The 22503-nt window shown below is 40.9% G+C and overlaps 1 protein-coding gene across 1 annotated transcript in view; it reads left to right on the top strand.

Moving 5' to 3' along the window:
- AMPH (amphiphysin) overlaps window positions 1-22503 on the top strand; it is a 299364-nt gene that overhangs the window by 255322 nt on the left and 21539 nt on the right. Inside the window, exons 18-20 of the mRNA XM_064575587.1 lie at window positions 7220-7429; window positions 9422-9664; window positions 11842-11943. Coding sequence (XP_064431657.1) covers window positions 7220-7429; window positions 9422-9664; window positions 11842-11943 — 555 coding nt within the window. The remainder of the gene's footprint in view (window positions 1-7219; window positions 7430-9421; window positions 9665-11841; window positions 11944-22503) is intronic.

The following is a 22503-nucleotide window of genomic DNA, read 5'->3' as shown; positions in this document are numbered from 1 at the left end:
TTTATGAAATTCCACTCGTATTCTTTATCAAGCATCCCTTGCTTGGGGTTGTCCGGAGAAAGCAGTGGGTCCGTGGGGACGTTCCACGTCTCAGGATCACTATGGAAGTCTGATTTGAGAGGAGCATTGTCTTCTTGGATACAGGATGGTATGATAAAACATGGAATTTAGAGTTATACAGACTGTGTCAGTCCTGGTTTACTGACAGCCTGACTTCTTGATCTCTAAGAGTTAGCTGACTTGTGTAGAAAATGAGAATGATATCTAATAGGGATGTTGGGCACATAATGTTCAGTAAATGGGACATACCCGGGATAAGGCCTAGAGAGCCCTAGAGTCACAGGAAAAGTCGGTTCCCCCCATGGGCTGCAGAATGTGCATACATTGAAATTGTCGAGCAGAAGCCTGCATCTGGATCAGAATGATTACGCCATGCTTGGGGTAAATTGGTAAACCTAGAGTTCAGTGATCTTTCAGTCAAGCACCTCTTCAAAGAGAAGGTGTCCAGAAGATGGTCACTCTCTGACTCCAGTATAAAATGTCCTTTAACCAAATTAACAATATACAGTGCATTTCTTACATCCTTTACTTATCATTTGTGTCACTTACCCCAGGAGTATTTTAATGAAAATGAAATGCATCCCAGGAGCATGTAATGGAAAATTAAATGAGAAACCTGAAAACATTAAAAAAATAAATCACAAAAAATTATATCAGATTCACTATTACTAGGATTTTTTTTTTCATTTTAATGCTCCTTATACTTAAATATACAAAAAAAGTGAAAGTTTCAGTGGTACTATATTCTAGAAATACTGGCCCAAGCCCAGGAGGATTTTGCACAAACCGAGGCTTTAACATATCTTTAACAATCACTGAGCCTGGCATGGATAAATACGTGACAGCTTCATCCATCCAGTCCAGGTAGAAGACGATTGGCATCCAGCCCGCCGTGAGCATGGGGGCATCGGTCCAAAGCACCCAGGTCCTCTTGGGCCTGCTGCTTTTCTCACAGCAGCTCACCCTTTGACACGTACATTGGGGCATTCAAGACTGATGTTTGTGTGTAGATGCTTGATGAAATCACTCCCCAGCTGCTGTTCTGAAAAGGACATCTAAAATGCCTAGACGGAGAGGAAAAGGAACAAAGAAAATATTCCTATGTTGGCTGATCAGGCCTAGAGAGATCTCACCTCATTTTAAATCATGAAACAAACACGTTTTTAAAATGACATAGGGGGCACCTGGGTGGCTCAGTCATTAACCGTCTGCCTTCAGCTCAGGTCACGATCCCGGGGTCCTGGGATCGAGCCCCGCATTGGGCTCCCTGCTCAGCGGGAAGCCTGCTTCTCCCTCTCCCACTCCCCCTGCTTGTGTTCTCTCTCTCTCTGTCAAATAATAAATAACATCTTTAAAATAAAATGGCATAGAGCATCACAAAAGAAGGAAGGAATTGCATTATAAATAGAGTTCAAATTTTCTTCAGAGAACAACAACAAAAAATTACCAGATTTTTTTTTTTTTTTTTTTTGCGAGAGAGAGAATGAGAGAGAGCATGAGAGGGAGGAGGGTCAGGGGGAGAAGCAGACTCCCTGCTGAGCAGGGAGCCTGATGTGGGACTCGATCCCGGGACTCCAGGATCATGACCTGAGCCGAAGGCAATCGCTTAACCAACTGAGCCACCCAGGCGCCCTACCAGATTTTTTTTTGTCGGTAAAATTCCAAGATGACCTTCATCGTGGGAAACAAAATTGAAAGAGGGGTAATAAGGTAACCACATTGAGATAAGAAGGGAGCTGCTTCTGAGGCAGATGAAAAGGGAGCTCCATGATGTAAGAAACCACTTTAAGGGGAGGAGATGTAATACTAGAATTAAAACTTGTGGATGAAGGGGTGAAGACCAGACGTCACAGTGTAGAGAAGTGATAGGAGGTAAACTGGAGGAGCTCTTTCAACACAAAGAGGAAAATCATAAGGAAAGATCGTAGATGTGGGGGCCAAAGACTGAGGAAAGGACGCATAGATAATCAGTTTGCCAAGAAGGGACTGTGAAGAAAGGAGTAGCTGCCCGACCAGCCAGCCCCACGCAAGAAAGTTTTTCTAGTCGAAGGGATTCCTGCCTGCATATCATGAGAAATCACCAACAAAAGGCAGAATTAATGAGGGACTAACATCTGAATGTATTCTTTTAAAATTTTAAATTCAGAGTTTACAAGAAAGTTCTGCAAGCATTTCGATTGGGGGAAAGAACGTGCTAGCAAAGAACAATCAGGCGGACCTCAGACGCGCCCTCCCCTGGGCTAAAGCTCAGGAGCTCTTGGAACACCTGGCTGACTTTGAACACACAAAAAATCACATTGTAGCCGTTTTATCCCAAGACAGTGTAGTTGGTCACATGTGAAAGCAGCAGAGATATTATCAAATATAGAAGGGCTATAGAATCAGAGAATTCCTGAAAAACATTTTATGAGGATGTATTGTGATAGGTGACTCAAAGTCATCATGGACGGAAAGAATAAGGCAAATGTAACGTGTAAATTGAAGGTCCCAGATGGTAGGTATTTGGACATTCACTGCCTGAATCTCTTTATTTTCTCTGTATTGACTGTTATCATAATAAAATGCTGGGCAAAAATTGAAAAACAGTCCTTAATAGAAACATTATAAATGAATAAAAGGATTAGTGTTTAGTATTTAAGTTATTTAAATGTACAGTCTAATTGCTATTAATATGGTTATAAACCAAGATCTCCCTTCAAAGTATTATAACATTTAAAAGCTAGAAACCAACTAGTGTTCAATGGCAAAAATGTTATTAAATAAGTTGTCAAATAGAAAACAAAGTACAAATTATATAGGCCATTGATAAAATTTTTCTAAGAAACATGATCCCTGTTTTATAAAATAAACAGACAATAAAGCCCCACTAGTTCCAGAAAATGATTGAAAATAAATATGTGAAAATGTTACTTCTTTTATTATCTTTATTATTTTTTATTATTTTTTTTAATCAGAGGAATTTCAGTTGAAATAACCTAGCCGATAGATACATATGGAATTTTATACCAGGGTTGTCCTTATCCAGACCAGTTACTGGCAGGTGGCTTCTCAGGCATTGCTCAGAGCCCACATTGCCAAGGAAACAAACACTGAGTAAATAAAATGAATCCATAAATTACACAAAGCCCAAAGATCACAAATTTTTGCGTAGCCAATCACTGCTCGTCTGGAGTCTGGGTCCCTGTTGACCTGCCTTCACGGCGCTGTCTCCTGCAGGGCTTGGCTTTTCTCTGTCATCCTCTTGTGTCTCCCTACTTTGCAGGATACACAGGCCATTGTTGCATGCATTCATTTCATCCCACCTCCAGAAATTTTGCTAATAGGTGTTTGGGAGGACGCTGACATGAATGCCATGACCACATCACTTTCCATCAAGGAGTTTGTTGAGGCAGAAGTTGAAGAAAGCAGTAAGATCTGTGTGGTGTGATAAAGCGAGAGCTGTTCACCTTCTCAAAGACGTCCCATGCTGGTCCTTGTGGTTTGTGTGATGCATGTGCAAATTGCAATAGGGTGTCTGTGCCTCATGGGCTTTGTGGATACAGTAAATGTGCCCAAGGGCAGGGAGAACTTTTTTATGTCTCTTTGCATTATATGTTCCCCCCCCCCATAAATATATTTGGCCAACAGACCGTACAGTCTGGGCAGAGGATAAGATAATGGTGTTTCCTTTAACATTTGGAGGAACAAGAAAAATTGAACATCGAAGGCTTGAAATACTTTCCATGGTTTCATTCGTCTGGTCTCTCTGGATGACACTTAAAAAAAAGAAAACAAATAGAAGTCATGAATCATTGTGGTTTTTCCTAGCAGGTGTAACATCTCCAGTAGCAAGCAGAGTCCAGAAAATGTTTTCTGTTTCTCAATCTACAAGTAGCTAACAAATTGGACTCCATAAAAATAATAACAAAAAGAGGGATGACTCTTGTCGCTGAAACCCTTTTCGATCTTTGATTTTATGTGGAGCTAACACTTAATCCGAGCAAATGGGAGTCCTATTTTCCGTTGTATTTTTATGTGGTTCTGTTGTTGCAGTAGGTAAATATGCATTGGAAATATTTTTGTAAGAGCAGAAAATGTCAACAGATTCCAGGCATAAAGGGAGGATTGGGGACCCCTGATTTTCAGAGCAATTCTGGAGGCAAAAAATAGGGAATATAGGTAGCAGACAGTCATTCTCTGTTTCTGTAACATTCTTAAGGTCTGTAAAATCAAAGTGTTGTATTTGGCTAGAGAAATAGGAATTCATTGCTAATGGACTCAGAGAAGGGAGGGATGTTAATTTCTTCCCTTTTCCAAGTAGGTCATTCAAAATGTTTGGTTTTTCCGCTCTGTAGTCAAAGTGCCAGTTTCCTTGGTGCCTTTACTAGCATTGTTAATTTCAATATTTTGGTGATTTTTATTGGCCATCATCCTTCCATCCCTTTTTGTGTATGCCGCAGAGGTCAGGTAGATTGCTGACAGGTAGAAGCTGGGCTATTTGTGCTTTTTGAGTTCAGCAAACATCAGTGTGGACAGACAGAGCCCTTGGCCTCCCCCTGCTGGTGGCCGGCATCACTACAGCCACACTGCCTGGTCTAAATCACATCCAGCCAATGATGTCTGTTTAAATTATTCAGCAAAAACAAGGTGATGACGTATTGCAAGGTACATCTTGCAGTAGTAAAATCGGATGCAATCAAATTCATAGCTATTTAGAGTGCTAGAGATAAATCAGGGACTCATCATTAACATTCTATTTGTATGGATAGAGTTAAATTATTTCTGGCAACACCATTAATACTTCACAGAAATATATTCTCTTCTGGACATATATCAATTCAGTTGAGAGTAAAATCCAATCACTAATAGTATGTGCTTGGTACATATATGTATGGGAGGATTTATGCATAATCACTTGGAGGAGTAGCTTATGAAACAACATAGTGGTTGCTTTCTGATCTGTAACTATGTGTATGTGTGGTGGTGTGTACTGTTCTGTTTGCCCATACCATCTGCATGATATATAGTCCATCTGGTTTGATGCTGTTGAAACCAGGGGGATATTCACTCCATGGGTATGATTTTCCAAGCAGATGGAAAGCATAAATAACTTGGAATTCTGATAACACAACTTGCTTTCTACATTTGAGCCTGAAAGTCCATTGTATGCACGTTGTCTTTATGTATAGTTCTGATGTGGAAGAACTTTGCTAGGTAATCCTTAGGATCCTGGAGAAAGCCTGTTGATTTCTTCAACAATAAAGCTATGAGCAATTGTTCACTGCACTTCTTGGAATGAAGATGCCCTGCTAATTTATGTTCTCATTATTACTCTCTTGACAACATCAACAGTACATCCATACAAAGACCCTGTTTATTTAAAACAAGAGATGTAATTCTCTTAAATTTTTAAACTTTCTATTAGGGGGATTGTCAGTCATTCACCAAAATATGAATCCCCACTTCAATAATTGTTAGCATTTAAATTTGCTTTAAATGAATATATTACAATTCATATAAACAATTACTTTTCTGAACCCAGTAACTTAAAGACAGGGTGGAAAGAAAAAAAAAAAAAGGAAGAAATGGTACATCATGGGTGTGACTACAGTTTGGATCATTGCACATTCTGCATGAGCCAAATTTCTATGAGAGGCAAGTAAAGGTCTAAGAATATGAATAATCTTTGGCCATATAACAAATAAGTGTAGCTGTTAGCACTATTTCTCATCCCTAAAGTAAAATATTATGTTGTAGAAAAATGTATTCTGTGGCAGGTCATTTCTCTTTAATTTATTACCTATAAATTTGAGCAAGAAGAAAGGTTTTTAAAAAATATGTTGTTTTGAGAGTAGGTATGTGGCTCACGTTCTCCAGCTCCCACTTCTGATGCCCACTCTGCAGGCACTGTCCATCCCCTGCTCTCCATCTGACAGTATCAACAACACTGGAACTTTCCTAACCCAACAGGACAAACTGGGTAGAATTTATTCAATAGAGAAGAGGAATGGCTAATGCTAATCACATCAGATAGCAAGATCAATTTTTGAAATACATGTCCTGGGTATATTATATAAGCTCAATTGAATATTCTTCTTCCTCAGTCTTTTCTGGTTTGAGCTTCTCAAATCAGGCCTGCCACACTGATGTTAGAGTCCTCGATGTGTGCTCTGCAACCAATCTGCCTAAAGCTAAAACTTCTGATTGCACTTTCTTTATTTAATTAGTGCAAGTTTTAAACACTACTTACAGCTCTTCTTTGGACTGCCTGCAACCTTAGAAAATACTCATTTTTTTTTTCTATTTCACTTCTCCTATTAAATGAACCCAAAATCTGATTTGAGTTTTTATTATAATGCATATTTCATAACAAAAATGATTTGCCCTTCATTCTCAAGAAGTCTCATTGAGAAAACTCCCCAATGTATTTTTTTTTTCATGAATGTGATTTAGCTTCTGGGACCTTCCCCATAAAGATTTTAGAGTTTATACTGAAATGCGATTTTTCTAAATTCTGACTGCACAATGAGGATGGCTTTCTTACGGAGCTTTCTTCCATGACCCAGGTTTTGGGGCAATGCCCCTTCCATTTTGTGACTCTGATGTCTTCGAGGACTTTGTGACCATTGGCTTTCAGGCAACCAAAGTAGAAACAGCTTGTGAAGGGGACCACCCAACCATTAAAAGCCATGTCTCTCGAATGACTTAGGTCACTTCCAGTCAAATTCCATTTGCTGAACCTAACTGCAAGGAAAGCAGAGGAATGTAGCCTCGTTGGGGGCCCAGAAAGGATAGGTTGTTGTTTTTTTTTTTTAACTGAAGTAGAGTTGACACGTAATGTTCCATTAGTTTCTTGTGTACAACATAGTGTTTGCACAGGTCTGTATGTTATGCTCCACCCACCTCAAGTGGCGCCACCATCTGGCACCCTTCAGTGCTCTTACAGTACCATTGGCTAGGTTCCCTATGCTGTGCCCTGCATTCCTGGGGAAGAGTGGTCAGTTCTGATGGATGGAGGGCAGACTCTGCCCTGCCAGAATCCTGAGCTTTGGTACCTTCCACAGAGCTTTCCACATCCGATGAGCCTCCACAGAGGGGCCGGAGGTGAAAGGGCTGGGGCTGGCTCTTCTTGAGGCCCCATGCAGTTACAGACATGGCCTGTCTGGTGTCTGGGCTGCAGGTCATACCTGGAATGGACGCCGATGTGGCTGTTGGAACCGTGGTGTCAGCTGTCGAGGAGGCCCCAGTGGAGGAAGCAGAGATGGAGAAGGCAGCTCTTCCTGCTGGGGAAAGAGCAGGCGGAGAGGAGGCCAGGACTGATGCTGATACCACACAGGCTGTAGATAGTGACCGATCTCAACCGGAAGAACCAGAAGCAGCAGCCCCTCAGGTGAGTACCCCAGGGAAATGGAGGTTCTGGGGAGGCGGTGCCCGGGGTGGAATGCAGTTTACTGGTGAGTGCTGGTAACAACTCTGGGTGCAGAACAGGTTTGTGGCCATTGCGTGGTACCCCTCTTCAACAAATACAATTTTATATATGCACATACATACATATGTACACATATACAATATACAGTATACAATTACATATATATTATTAAACAATATGCAATTATATAGATATAAAATAAATTTAAAATATATAAAATTCTACATAAATATAATTACATACATTGTAGAATTTTTTATATTTCAAATTTATTGTATATATGTGTGTTCTTTATATTTTTATTTATTATTATTTATGTATTTGTATATAAGACTGTCAACAAGAGTCTGAGCTGGGCTCTCTCCCAGCGTCAGCATTGCAAGGTTCACACAGGCCGCCAGTGATGGAGAAGAAGAATAAAGCACAGATGATGTAAGCGTGAGGAAGAGAATGTGACCGGATGGCGGGTTGTACTGATTACGTGAAGAAATAGCCATCCAGTGCTTTGCCCAGTGGCAGGCACACGGGGAGAACCCAATATTAGTAGTTACATTCTATCATTAGTAGTAGTATTTGGGGATTGTTGTTATCACCAAAGCACCCCAAATTCACCATTAGGAAGCTCCTTTCAGCAAAAGCCCATTCCTGTTGGCACGTTCAGGAGGCCAACAGGTCATTAAATACATACATGAAGTCGTTGGACTAGCCCCAGCTCCTCACTTCTTCAGAGAAGTGTTTGTTCAAAGTCCACAAATCCATATAATCCATGATGTGGGGGGCACACAGCAAGGGCAGGTCTTCTAAACTGCACACTTGGTCTAGATTCCAGAAGGGTAACAATAAAAAGTGGGCTCTCGATGTGATGCTCTCCTTTGTCCTGATTAGTTTACTCATAAGAAATTTCCCCCAGATGTCTCCAGGGTTACTCAAAGCTTGAAACTAAATGATCCCTTTCATCCCACTAGAAAAACAGCAGGTAGTATTGGTATTTGGAGAAATAACTTAAAAATATGTGCCGTTTGTTCATGAGATTTTTCTTGTCACAACGCCAGAAGTGTTTCTGTATTATATTGTTAGACTTGTTGAAAAAGTGTATTATTTTCTCCAAATTGAAGAATGGAAGTGCTTAAGCCCACTGATATCTAAGGGAATCGGGAACTTGATCTGGAAGGCAATAAACATCTCCAGGCTTCCATTATGCTAGTGAAATTAGTCTCCTCTCGCATCTTTGTTACAAAATAAAAAGGAGATCTTGATCCTTTGGTTCTGCTTCCCGCCCCCCCGCCCGCCCCCCAGTGTAGAGTCCGCGGAGGAGTGGTTGGTGGGAACTGTCATCCCTGCAGCTCTAACTGCAGTGTGGGCTCTGATAATCAGCAAACAGAACAGACCTGGATTTTCTCCAAACACCAGCCAGATCTGTACAAACAATACAGTTGCAGGCTAGTCAGGAGTCGCGTGGGTCTCTGGGAGAAAAGCAGTCACAGGAGGTTAAATGTCAGCTTCAAACAGTGTTAGTACTCAGTGGGACAAGAGTGGACCACGGCAAAAATGAGGCCATTCTTGGGACCGTACGACGTTCCCCTTCAGGATGGTCTCCACACCCCCACACGACCCTCCCCCTAGTCTCCTATGCCTTTTCCCAATTTCCACAGAAACCCACTCTTCGCAAATGGCCTGACTGCTCAAGGATCCGGAAATTAATCCCACTAAGGGTTTCTGTCTCAGGACAGCGAGGAAGGTGACCATGTCAGGAGGAAGGTCCTGCAAGGCTTGAGGCCCAAAGGATTGGGCCACGTTTGGGGAACGGCGGGCATTCTGTGGAATGGGGGAGGTGGGGAACGTGGGAGCCAAGGAGGGTGCGTCAGGGACGGAAGCAGTGCACAGCGCACCCGAGGACGTAGAAGTCCGTCTTCCCAGCCCCTGCTCAGCACCGCCACATTTTTCTCCCTCCAGGAGAAGGTCATCCCTTCAGTCGTCATAGAGCCCGCCTCCAACAATGAAGGGGAAGGAGACCACGAAGCCCCCGCAGGTGAAGAGTCGGTGGAGACCCCCGATGCCGCGGCTCTTCCGGGCCCCGCCGGTGAGCTGCCAGAGCTGCCTGCAGAGCCCGAGGTGGGCCAGGACTCCCGGCCACTGTCCTCCGCTCCATCTGCAAGCGAAGCGGCTCAGGAAGTGCCTCCCGGCTTCCTCTACAAGGTCCTGTCATTTTGTCTTGTTTTAATCTGGGAGCCATTCGTCCTTCCTTGGCTTTGAGACCCCTTTGCTGGAACCTTTGGTTTTCGGATGTTTCTGTTTGCATTTTGCGATACATATTCTTTCTCAGTACTGCTTTCCCCACGTCACAGGGTAAAATGATAGGATTTTCGGGCTGCTGGACAAGCAGAAACGACAGTAATTACTTTCCATTTTTCTGCAATCCGTAGTTAAAGATTGTCACAGGACAAATGATATGCCCCTTGGTAGAATGGGTGAATCCCCCCACCCCACCCCCTGTGTGCCCTCCCGTGCTTCTCTCCCAGCCCTGTGAGTCCCTCCAGCCCTGGGCTCAGACCAGGGCTTTGAAATCCTCCATGAATGCATCTGCTTGGGGCTGGATTATACACCAGCCTGCCTGGACGCACCCCGGCTTCCCTCCCTAACTGCAGTGTGGCCTGAGGAACATCACTCCTCTCTCTGTGAATTGGGGAATAAGATTGTCATTTCCAGCTCTGACATTTTATGATTCTATATAAAAAAAATACACATTTTAATAGCCAATCACTTAATCTCAGCGGGTAGGGCTGAGGAGAGGGACATGGAGAAATAAACCCTCCATGACTGAGTAGTTGCTCAAGCGGGGTGAGTACCTGGGTCATTATATTATTTTTCCTGCTTTTGTTTCTCAGAATTTTTTATGATTAAATTTTAAAGAAATCTTTCAAAAAAAGGAGAAAAAGGGTAGGGGGAGAGGACAGGTATTGTTTAAGGGTATAAAGTCACAGTGAGTAGTAGATAAGCCCTAGAGATCTAATGCACAGCATGGTGAATATAGACAACAACATTGCATCATAATCATCAAATTTGCTCAGAGACTAGATCTTAATTATCCTAGCACTAGAAACAAATGCCAATTACATAACGTGATAGAGGGGCTCAGTATTGCTGTAAGGGCATCCTACTACAGTATCCAAATGTATCAAATTAGCACGCTGTACACTTTAAATGTGCACAATATATGTCAAATTTATTTCGATTTTTAAATTTTATTTATTTATTTAAGTAATCTCTACACCCAACTTGGGGCTCAGACTCACAAACCCAAGATCAAGAGTCGCATGCTCTTCCATCTAAGCCAGCCAGGCACTCCAAATATATCTCAATTTTAAAAAAAAAAGAAAGAAAGAAAAGAGAAAGAAAAGAAACAGATTGGCATGGTTTAAAGGTTAAGATAGGAAGTTTTTAAAGAAATTGATCACAGGGTTTAATTAAGTAGTAATTCCCATAAAATATGGGAAGTGATTTTTCCCATTATTTTTTTAAATGTTACATGTACTATTTTATTTCATTGTAATTGTAATTTTATTGGTGGGAGGAGTCAGGGGAGCAGCAGAGAGAGAGGGAGAGAGAATCTTAAGCAGGCTTCGCGCTCAGTGTGAAGCCCAGCCTCGGGCTCGATCTCACTACCCTGAGATCATGACCTGAGAGCCAAAATCAAGAGTCTGATGCTTAACCAACTGTGCCACCCAGGTGCCCCTGATTTTTCCAATTATTAATTATTCAACAGAAGTGAGGTTAGAGGAACTTTCCACTAGGCATTATTAGTTCAAGTTTAAAAACAAAAAATAATAAAACATCAGTGATAATAAAATGAAAATAGCTAACAAAAATATGATGAATTAGAATTTAATTAATGCACTACATGTCAGCTCTTGCTGAGGCGTTGCATTACTAAACGTACAAATTGTCTTAGTATCAGTCTTCAAGAATTGGATGTTTTAAGTAAACAGGACTTCGTTTCTATGATTAGAGGTCTTCTTCCTTGGGGTATGCTGGGATCATTGTCTTTACCTAGCTTGGAGAGCCTTCTACAAGTACCTGCTGATAATCTGGCTGGGAGACTTCAATGTTCCATTTCCTTTTCTTTTTAAAATTAGTAAATTCTTTTTTTTTTTTTTTAAGATTTTATTTATTTATTTGAAAGAGAGAATGAGAGACAGAGACCACGAGAGGGAGGAGGGTCAGAGGGAGAAGCAGACTCCCCGCAGAGCAGGGAGCCCGATGCGGGACTCGATCCCGGGACTCCAGGATCATGACCTGAGCAGAAGGCAGTCGCCCAACCGACTGAGCCACCCAGGCGCCCTAAAATTAGTAAATTCTTTAAAACTCTTTTGCAGGTGGAAACGCTGCATGATTTTGAAGCAGCAAATTCTGATGAACTTACCTTACAAAGGGGTGACGTGGTGTTGGTGGTGCCCTCAGATTCAGAAGCCGACCAGGTAAAGAGTGAGATTGAAAGGTTCTACGGACTATGTTGTGGTTTTTTTTGTTTGTTTGTTTTTTTCTGAGGGTCACTGGGACACAGTGACTAACTGAAGACATTTCTATTTTCTGAAATGCTTCAAGGCAGCTCTGAAAAGGGTTTAGGGCTTATGAGCACAGGACGTGGCTAACGGTAGCTTTTTAGGACACCTCTTTTGGGATACTGTTATATTGTTTCTTAATAGATGACCATTTCTTACTTTACATCCACTTTCTAGGGATATTGTCTCTGAAACATCAGTCTTTAGGGAATATAGCCACTATCCATGGGCACTCAAAATCCCCCTTTTAAAAAAAATTTTATGTTATTATGTTATGTTATTATGTTATGTTATGGGTATTAAGGAGAGCACGTGGATGAATCATGGATCACTACATCAAAACCTAATGATGTATTGTATGGTCAAAATCCCTCTTAAAAGTAGTTGCCTCTAGGGGTATAGAGACTGACCAGGAAGGAACATGAGGGAACTTTCTGGGGATGGAAATGTTTTCTATCTGAATAGGGATGTGGATTACATGTGTGTATGCATTTGTCAGAACTCACTAAACTGTACACCTAAATGATGTTTGCATTACCCAGGATGTAAATTATACCTTAATTTTTTTGGGCTTTTTCCTTTTTTTAAAAATTTTTTATTGTTATGTTAATCACCATACATTACATCATTAGTTTTTTTTTTTTTTTTTTAAGATTTTATTTATTCATTTGAGACACAGAGATACAAAGAGAGAGAGAGAGAAAGCATGAGCAGGGAGAGAGGCAGAGGGAGAGGGAGAAGCAGGCTCCTTGCTGAGCCAGGAGCCCGATGTGGGACTTGATCCCAGGACCCTGGGATCATGACCTGAGCCGAAGGCAGATGCTTAACCATCTGAGCCACCCAGGCGCCCCACATCATTAGTTTTTGATGTAGTGTTCCATGATTCATTGTTTGTGCATAACACCCAGTGCTCCATGCAGAACGTGCCCTCCTCAATACCCACCACCAGGCTAACCCATCCTCCCACCCCCTCCCCTCTAGAACCCTCAGTTTGTTTCTCAGAGTCCATCGTCTCTCATGGTTCATCTCCCCCTCCGATTTCGCCCCCTTCATTCTTCCCCTCCTGCTATTTTCTTCTTCTTTTTCTTAACATATATTGCATTATTTGTTTCAGAGGTACAGATCTGTGATTCAACAGTCTTGCACAATTCACAGCTCTCACCATAGCACATACCCTCCCCAATGTCTATCGCCCAGCCACCCCATCCCTCCCACCCCACCCCCCACTCCAGCAACCCTCAGTTTGTTTCCTGAGATTAAGAATTCCTCATATCAGTGAGGTCATATGATACATGTCTTTCTCTGATTGATTTATTTCGCTCAGCATAACACTCTCCAGTTCCATCCACGTCATTGCAAATGGCAAGCTCTTGTTCCTTTTGATGGCTGCATAATATCCCTTGTATATATATACCACATCTTCTTTATCCATTCATCTGTCAATGGACATCTTGGCTCTTTCCACAGTTTGGCTATTGTGGACATTGCTGCTATAAACATCAGTTGCACGTACCCCTTCAGATCCCTACATTTGTATCTTTGGGGTAAATACCCAGTAGTGCAATTGCTGGGTCAGATGGTAGTTCTATCTTCAACTTTTTGAGGAACCTCCATACTGTTTTCCAGAGTGGTTGCCCCAGCTTGCATTCCCACCAACAGTGTAGGAGGGTTCCCCTTTCTCCGCATCCCCGCCAACATCTGTCATTTCCTGACTTGTTAATTTTAGCCATTCTGACTGGTGTGAGGTGGTATATCTCATTGAGGTTTTGATTTGGATTTTCCTGATGCCGAGCAATGTTGAGCACTTTTTCATGTGTCTGTTGGCCATTTGGATGTCTTCTTTGGAAAAATGTCTGTTCATGTCTTCTGCCCATTTCTTGATTGGATTTTTTCTTCTTTGGGTGTTGAGTTTGATAAGTTCTTTATAGATTTTTGATAGCAGCCCTTTATCTGATATGTCATTGGCAAATATCTTCTCCCATTCTGTCGGTTGTCTTTGGTTTTGTTGACTGTTTCTTTCGCTGTGCAAAATCTTTTTATCTTGATGAAGTCCCAATAGTTCATTTTTGCCCTTGCTTCCCTTGCCTTTGGCCATGTTTCTAGGAAGAAGTTGCTGCAGCTGAGGTCCCAGAGGTTTCTGCCTGTGTTCTCCTTTAGGATTTTGATGGACTCCTGTCTCACATTGAGGTCTTTCAACCATTTGGAGTCTATTTTTGTGTATGGTGTAAGGAAATGGTCCAGTTTCATTCTTCTGCATGTGGCTATCCAATTTTCCCAACACCATTTGTTGAAGAGACTGTCTTTGTTCGATTGGACATTCTTTCCTGCTTTGTCGAAGATGAGTTGACCATAGAGTTGAGGGTCCATTTGTGGGCTCTCTATTCTGTTCCATTGATCTATGTGTCTGTTTTTGTGCCAGTACCATACTGTCTTGATGATGACAGCTTTGTAATAGAGCTGGAAGTCCAGAATTGTGATGCCGCCAGCTTTGCTTTTCTTTTCTTTTTCAACATTCCTCTGGCTATTCGCGGTCTTTTCTGGTTCCATACAAATTTTAGGATTATTTGTTCCATTTCTTTGAAAAAAGTGGATGGTATTTTGATGGAGATTGCATTGAATGTGTAGATTGCTCTAGGTAGCATTGACATCTTCACAATATTTGTTCTTCCAATCCATGAGCATGAAACTTTTTTCCATTTCTTTGTGTCTTGCTCAATTTCTTTCATGAGTATTTTATAGTTTTCTGAGTACAGATCCTTTGCCTCTTTGGTTAGATTTATTCCGAGGTATCTTATGGTTTTGGGTGCAATTGTAAATGGGATCGACTCCTTAATTTCTCTTTCTTCTGTCTTGTTGTTGGTGTATAGGAATGCCACTGATTTCTGTGCATTGATTTTATATCCTGCCACTTTACTGAATTCCTGTATGAGTTCTAGCAGTTTTGGGGTGGAGTCTTTTGGGTTTTCCACATAAAGTATCATATCATCTGCAAAGAGTGAGAGCTTGACTTCTTTGCCGATTTGGATGCCTTTTATTTCTTTTTGTTGTCTGATTGCTGTGGCTAGGACTTCCAATACTATGTTGAATAGCAGTGGTGATAGTGGACATCCCTGCCACATTCCTGACCTTAGGGGAAAAGCTCTCAGTTTTTCCCCATTGAGAATGATATTCGCTGTAGGTTTTTCATAGATGGCTTTTATGATATTGAGGTATGTACCCTCTATCCCTATACTTTGAAGAGTTTTGATCAAGAAAGGATGCTATACTTTGTCAAATGCTTTTTCTGCATCTATTGAGAGGATCATATGATTCTTGTTCTTTCTTTTGTTAATGTATCATATCACATTGATTGATTTGCGATGTTGAACCAACCTTGCAGCCCAGGGATAAATCCCACTTGGTCGTGGTGAATAATCCTTTTAATGGACTGTTGGATCCTATTGGCTAGTATTTTGGTGAGAATTTTTGCATCCATGTTCATCAAGGATATTGGTCTGTAATTCTCCTTTTTGATGGGGTCTTTGTCCAGTTTTGGGATCAAGGTAATGCTGGCCTCATAAAACGAGTTTGGAAGTTTTCCTTCCATTTCTATTTTTTGGAACAGTTTCAGAAGAATAGATACCAATTCTTCTTAAATGTTTGGTAGAATTCCCCTGGGAAACCATCTGGCCCTGGGTTTTTGTTTGTTGGGAGATTTTTGATGACTGCTTCAATTTCCTTAGTGGTTATAGGTCTGTTCAGGTTTTCCATTTCTTCCTAGTTCAGTTTTGGTAGTTGATGTATCTCTAGGAATGCATCCATTTCTTCCAGATGATCTAATTTGCTGGCATAGAGTTGCTCATCATATATTCTTATAATTGTTTGTATTTCTTTGGTGTTGGTTGTGATCTCTCCTCTTTCATTCATGATTTTGTTGATTTGGGTCATTTCTCTTCTCTTTTTGATAAGTCTGGCCAGGGGTTTATCAATCTTGTTAATTCTTTCAAAGAACCAGCTCCTAGTATCATTGATCTGTTCTACTGTTCTTTTGGTTTCTATTTCATTGAGTTCTGCTCTGATCTTTATAATTTCTCTTCTCCTGCTGGGTTTAGGCTTTATTTGCTGTTCTTTCTCCAGCTCCTTTAGGTGGAGGGTTAGGTTGTGTACTTGAGACCTTTTTTGTTTCTTGAGAAAGGCTTGTATTGCTATATATTTTCCTCTTAGGACTGCCTTTGCTGCATCCCAAAGATTTTGAACAGTTGTGTTTTCATTTATTGCTTTCCATGAATTTTTTAAATTCTTCTTTAATTTCCTGGTTGACCCATTCATTCTTTAGTAGCATGCTCTTTAGCCTCCGTGTATTTGAGTTCTTTCCAACTTTCCTCTTGTGATTGAGTTCTAGTTTCAAAGCATTGTGGTCTGAAAATAGGCAGGGAATGATCCCAATCTTTTGGTACCGGTTGAGACCTGATTTATGACCTAGGATGTGATCTATTCTGGAGAATGTTCCATGGGCACTAGAGAAGAATGTGTATTTTGTTGCTTTAGGATGGAACATTCTGAATGTATCTGTGAAGTCCATTTGGTCCAGTGTGTCATTTAAAGTCTTTATTTCCTTGTTGATCTTTTGCTTAGAGGATCTGTCCATTTCAGTGAGGGGGGTGTTAAAGTCCCCCACTATTATTGTATTGTTGTAGATATGTTTCTTTGCTTTTGTTATTAATTGGTGCTCCCATGTTAGGGGCATAGATATTTACAATTGTTAGATCTTCTTGTTGGATAGACCCTTTAAGTAGGATATAGTGTCCTTCCTCATCTCTTATTATAGTCTTTGGTTTAAAATCTAATTTGTCTGATATAAGGATTGCCACCCCAGCTTTCTTTTGGTGTCCATTAGCATGGTAAATGGTTTTCCACCCCCTCACTTTCAATCTGGGGGTGTCTTTGGGTCTAAAATGAGTCTCTTGCAGACAGCATATCAATGGGTCTTGTTTTTTTTTATCCAATCTGATAGCCTGTGTCTTTTGATTGGGGCATTTAGCCCATTTACATTCAGGGTAACTATTGAAAGATAGGAATTTAGTGCCACTGTACTGCCTGTAAGGTGACTGTTATTGTATATTGTCTGTGTTCCTTTCTGGTCTGTGTTGCTTTTAGGCTCTCTCTTTGTTTAGAGGACCCCTTTCAAGATTTCTTGTAGGGCTGGTTTCGTGTTTGCAAATTCCTTTAGTTTTTGTTTGTCCTGGAAGCTTTTTCTCTCTCCTTCTATTTTCAGTGACAGCCTAGCTGGATATAGTATTCTTGGCTGCATGTTTTTCCCATTTAGTGCTCTGAATAGATCATGCCAGTCCTTTCTGGCCTGCCAGGTGTCTGTGGATAGGTCTTTTGCCAATCTAATGTTTCTACCTTTGTAGGTTACAAATCTCTTCTCCGGAGCTGCTTTCAGTTTTTCTCATTGTCTCTGAGACTTGTAAGTTTCACTATTAGATGTCGGGGTGTTGACCTATTTTGACTGATTTTGAAAGGGGTTCTCTGTGCTTCCTGGATTTTGATGCCTGTTTCCTTCCCCAGATTAGGGAAGTTCTCTGCTATAATTTGCTCCAATATACCTTCTGTCCCTCTCTCTCTTTCTTCTTCTTCTGGGATCCCAATTATTCTAATATTGTTTCATTTTATGGTATCGCTTATCTCTCGAGTTCTGCCCTCATGATCCAGTAGTTGTTTATCTCTCTTTTTCTCAGCTTCTTTATTTTCCATCATTTGGTCTTCTATATCACTGATTCTCTCTTCTGCCTCATTTATCCTGGCAGTTAGCACCCCCATTTTTGATTGCACCTCATTAATAGCCTTTTTGATTTTGACTTGGTTAGATTTTAGTTCTTTTATTTCTCCAGAAAGGGTTTCTCTAATATCTTTCATGCTTTTTTCAAGCCCAGCTAGTATCTTTAAAGTGATGATTCTGAACTCTAGACCCGACATCATACTAAGGTCTGTATTGAGTAGGTCCCTGGCAGTCGGTAGTACCTCTTGTTCTTTTTGTTGAGGTGATTTTTTCCGTCTTGTCATTTTGTGCAGAGGAGAATAGATGAATGAGAGAACAAAATGCTAACAGGGTAACAACGTCCCCAGAAAATATACTCTAAACAAATCAGAAAAGACCTGAAGCCAGGGGAAAAGAAAGGGAAAGAAAGAAAAAAGAAAAAGAAAAAGATAAAAACAAACAAAAACAGAACAAAACAAAAAAAAACAGAATATGATCAAATATGATCAGGCTGGTGCACAGATCAGTGCCACACACTAGATTTTGGGTGTATTTTGGTCTGTTAGAAGAAAGTGCCTCCCAAAATTTTAAAGAAAAAAAAACTTATATATGTACAAAAATAAGGGTTGATATGATGAAGGGATGGACTATGACTGTAAAGATGGAAAGTATAAGAAATTTTATAAAAAGAATTGATAAGTTGTTTGAAAAAAGAAAGAAGAGCATAAAAAAAAAAGGGAGAGAATGTGATCAGGCAGGAGAGTAGAACAAAACCATACACTAGAGATTTAGGGTATATTTTGATCTGTTAGAAGAAACTATCTCAAAATTTTAAAGAGAGAACAACTTATATATATATGCCAAAAATAAGGGTAACTACTACGAAGGGATAGAATATGACTCTAAAAATGAAAAATAAAAAATGTTTTTTAAAAAAGGGATTGATAAGATGTTGGTTGAAAAAGGGAAAAAGAAAAATTCAAAAAAAAAAAAGACAGTTAAAAAAAATTAACTTTGGGGGCGCCTGGGTGGCTCAGTTGGTTAAGCCACTGCCTTTGGCTCAGGTCATGATCCTGGAGTCCCTGGATCGAGTCCCGCATTGGACTCCCTGCTCGGCAGGGAGTCTGCTTCTCCCTCTGACCCTCCCCCCTCTCATGTACTCGCTCTCTCTCATTCTCTCTCTCTCAAATAAATAAATAAAATCTTTAAAAAAAAAATTAACTTTGAAAGACTAAAGAATCATGGTAAAAAAGCCATGGATTCTATGTATTCCCCTAGCGCTGGAGTTCTGCCATTCTCATTGATTGGTAAACTTGGTCTTGGCTGGCTGTTCTCGCTGATCTTCTGGGGAGGGGCCTGTTGCCGTGGTTCCCAAATGCCTTTGCCGGAGGCGGAATTGCCCCGCCCTTGCCCGGTCCGGGCTAAGTCATCTGCTCGGGTTTGCTCTCGGGGGCTTTTGTTCCCTGCGAGCTTTCCGTCCAGCTTTGGAGGCGGAGAGTGAAAATGGCAGCCTCCCAATCTCCGCCCCAGAGGAGCCCAGAACTCGGGCCCCGCTCCTCAGTGAGCCCCCAGAGAAAAGCCGTCAGTCACTCCCGTCTCCCTGGTCTCCGGCCTCACTCCGTGCTCACCCGGCCTGTGACCGCGCGCCTCTATCTCTGGCACCGACCCCGGGTGGAGTCTCCAAACCCAGCAGATCCCTGCGGTGCGCTCCCGCGCGGCTCCTCCCGGGGGAGGAAGGTGAGTCTCCCTGGATCTGCCGCTTGTTGGGTCCCTGCTCGAGGAGCAGGGGCCTGACTGTGCTGCGGATCATGGTTTATGGCAACCCCGAGCTGAGAGCCCGCGCCTGGGCTCCGTCTCTGCAGCCGGCTTCCCCGCTCCTATACCTGGGAGCTCTGCTGCACTCAGACACCCCCAGTCTTTCTGTGACCCCGAGGGTCCTGAGACCACAGTGTCCCAACGAGGGTTCCACTCCTGCTTAGCCACTGGAGCGACATCCGTCAGCAGGGCAGACTTCTAAAAGTTCTGATTTTTTGCTCTGCTCCTCTGTCACTTGCCAGTAGCAGCTGATGGAGGCCCCTCCCCACACCATTTATCTTCCCGAATATCACCTCGGATTCACTTCTCTGCACATCCTACCTTCCAGAAAGTGGTCACTTTTCTGTTCAGAAAGTTTTTGGTGTTCTTTTCTTCGATTTCCTGTTGAGTTTGTAGGTGTTCAGAATGGTTTGATCCCCATCCAGCTGAATTCCTGAGACCAGACGAAATCCAGGTCTCCTACTCCTTCGTCATCTTGCTCCACCCCTCTATACCTCAATTTTGAAAGATTCTTAAAATAAATCACCTTTGAGCATAGTGTTCTGATGTGAAGATGCTGACAATTCCATTTTGTTCTTTGTTCTTATTCGTAGGATTTGTGAGTCCCTAAATCGTATGCAAAATATGTAAATGTGCCTATTAACATGTTTTCCTGGAGAGAAGAGCTCTATCTCTATAATATTCTCAAGGAGATTTCTTTAAGAAATCTTCCCCAAAATATAAGGTCACTACCTTAGAGGTTAAGGTTTCCCATGACCCCACATTTCGTTCTTTCTCTTGATAGTACATTTAAAAGAGCAGGTGCTGGGTGAAACAAAGTCTCTACCACAATAAAATTCAATTAGAGATCGATAACAATATAGCTTTAAAAGCTCTAAATATTTAAAACATTTAAAAATATCCTTCTAAATAATCTGGACCAAAGAAATCACAGTGTAAATTAAAAAAATATTTCCTAGTGATCATCAGTTTCTAAGTTTTTAGTCCAAGAAGATAAAAAAAATAGATCCAATTAAGTACAAAGCACATGGGAGGAAGAAATAATAAAAATAAATGCACAAACGATTGCACTAAAAAGACGCACAATGGAGAAAACTAATAAGTCCAAAAGTTAGTTCTTTGAAAGAATTAATGAAATTGTTAAAGTCTCAGATGTACTCTTCAAAGCAAAAAGTAACTTTCTATGTTATATATTTTATAAGTCATTTCTATATATAAATAGTTGCATATATGTACACATGCGTGTATATAGATGTGTAGTTATGTATATGTAGATATATAGTTATTCTAGTGTTTATAAGTGTTCTGTGCAGAAGCACTTATCTGATACAAGCGATTTTGCCATTGCCAGAACTGTAAGTCTTTCGTCTACTACATATTTTAAGCAGTTAACATTTAATTTTCCCTATTTGCCTCAGCTAGAGATTGATATTGGCTAATATTTTTCACTTTACTATATAAATTATATTTCAGAATATACATGTTAGAATATATCTTGATTCTGAGTTTGTGCCAGTTCTTAACTTTTTTTCTTTATTGAAACAATTTTAAAATGCATGACTCTGCTTGGCTCCATTAGATTTTTCCCTCATTGTAAATAAAGTCAAATATAGATATTTGTGGGGGGAAATACGGCCTTTTAGATGCTGCTGGAGATTCAGAAAAAAATGAGTTATCATCTCTTGCTTTAAGTATAACTACGCCCTTCATGTATATCACGTCATAATTTTAAAGAGAACACTCTTCCTCCTAGCCAGGATATTATCAGTCATTTTATTGAGTCATCTTTTTCCCTGGGTTTTTTTTTTCTGCCTTCAAAAATTGGCCTGTCTAAATGCTTATATTGCTTGTCTGTATAGCAGCATCAATTTATAGTCTCGGATTACATCAGAAGGGAATGTATTCAACTTCTTTATTTAATTTTGGAGACCTCATTTTATCTGATGTACTTGAACTCTGTTGGGAATTGTTTCAGATTAAATCTGGCCATCCCTCATCCTAAGTGGATCTCTTTCGTGGACTGGTTAACATAATCAAGACAAGTCATCTCCCGCTAGTTTTTGCATCATACAGTCTGTATGTTTCATGCTGTTTCTTCCACTCAGCCTTTTCCAACCAGGCTCTGCTTATCTGCGAGAGGCCAAGGGCAAATAGCAGCCTCCATTCTCCATTTTATGTATCATCTCTCGAGCTAAATGGCCATACATGGTGGCTTCTGTTTCCTTTCTGTGGCTAAATGTCTTTGTTTTTATGATGGTACTCCTATAAGACAGACCAATGTTTAGGAGGAATAGTTGATAAAAAATACATAAAGAATATATGAATGTTTCCAGCAAGAATGCCATGACAACAAACTGCTTCGTAGTTCATACAAACTTGAAAAATGAAATACTATAACAGCAACAACAGACAGAATGGCAAGAGCAGGTATCCAGATGTAGCAGCTATTATTTGATAAGCCTTGTGTATGCTGGTTTATTTGGGTCACATGATGTGAGCTGAGGGTACAGAGTTCTTTCCTATAAGCGAGTGGTTCGGGATGGAATACGAGACCTCCCATGGCCTGGTCCACACTATATTCTGACCTGGGTCCTCATGTCACTTTTTCACTGTGACCCACAGAATAGGGAGTGTTCCTGTGCATGACATGTTTTCATGTGGTGTCCTCTCTTTGCCCTGGCTAGCATTCTAATCCTTTTCTCTTCCTTAAGAACTCATGTCATAATCCAGTTAACGTCAACGAGTTGTACTTTAGACAAAATTATACTATTTGTTTTAATGTTCAGTTAGCTTTCCCAGATCCAGAAAATAAATCATTTCAAATGTTTACTGTCATTTTTTTTTTTACCTAACAACTTATTTGGGACAAGCCCTCCCACTGACCTATCTCAGCACACTGGTTTATATATAATGTAACATCC

This window comes from Mirounga angustirostris, unplaced genomic scaffold (assembly GCF_029215605.1).
Source record: "Mirounga angustirostris isolate CCGP_5_RB_7025 unplaced genomic scaffold, mMirAng1.0.hap1 SCAF_12, whole genome shotgun sequence".
NCBI lineage: Eukaryota > Metazoa > Chordata > Mammalia > Carnivora > Phocidae > Mirounga > Mirounga angustirostris.
Note: the sequence above shows the minus strand (reverse complement) of the source record. Positions and strands in the feature narration are given on the sequence as shown.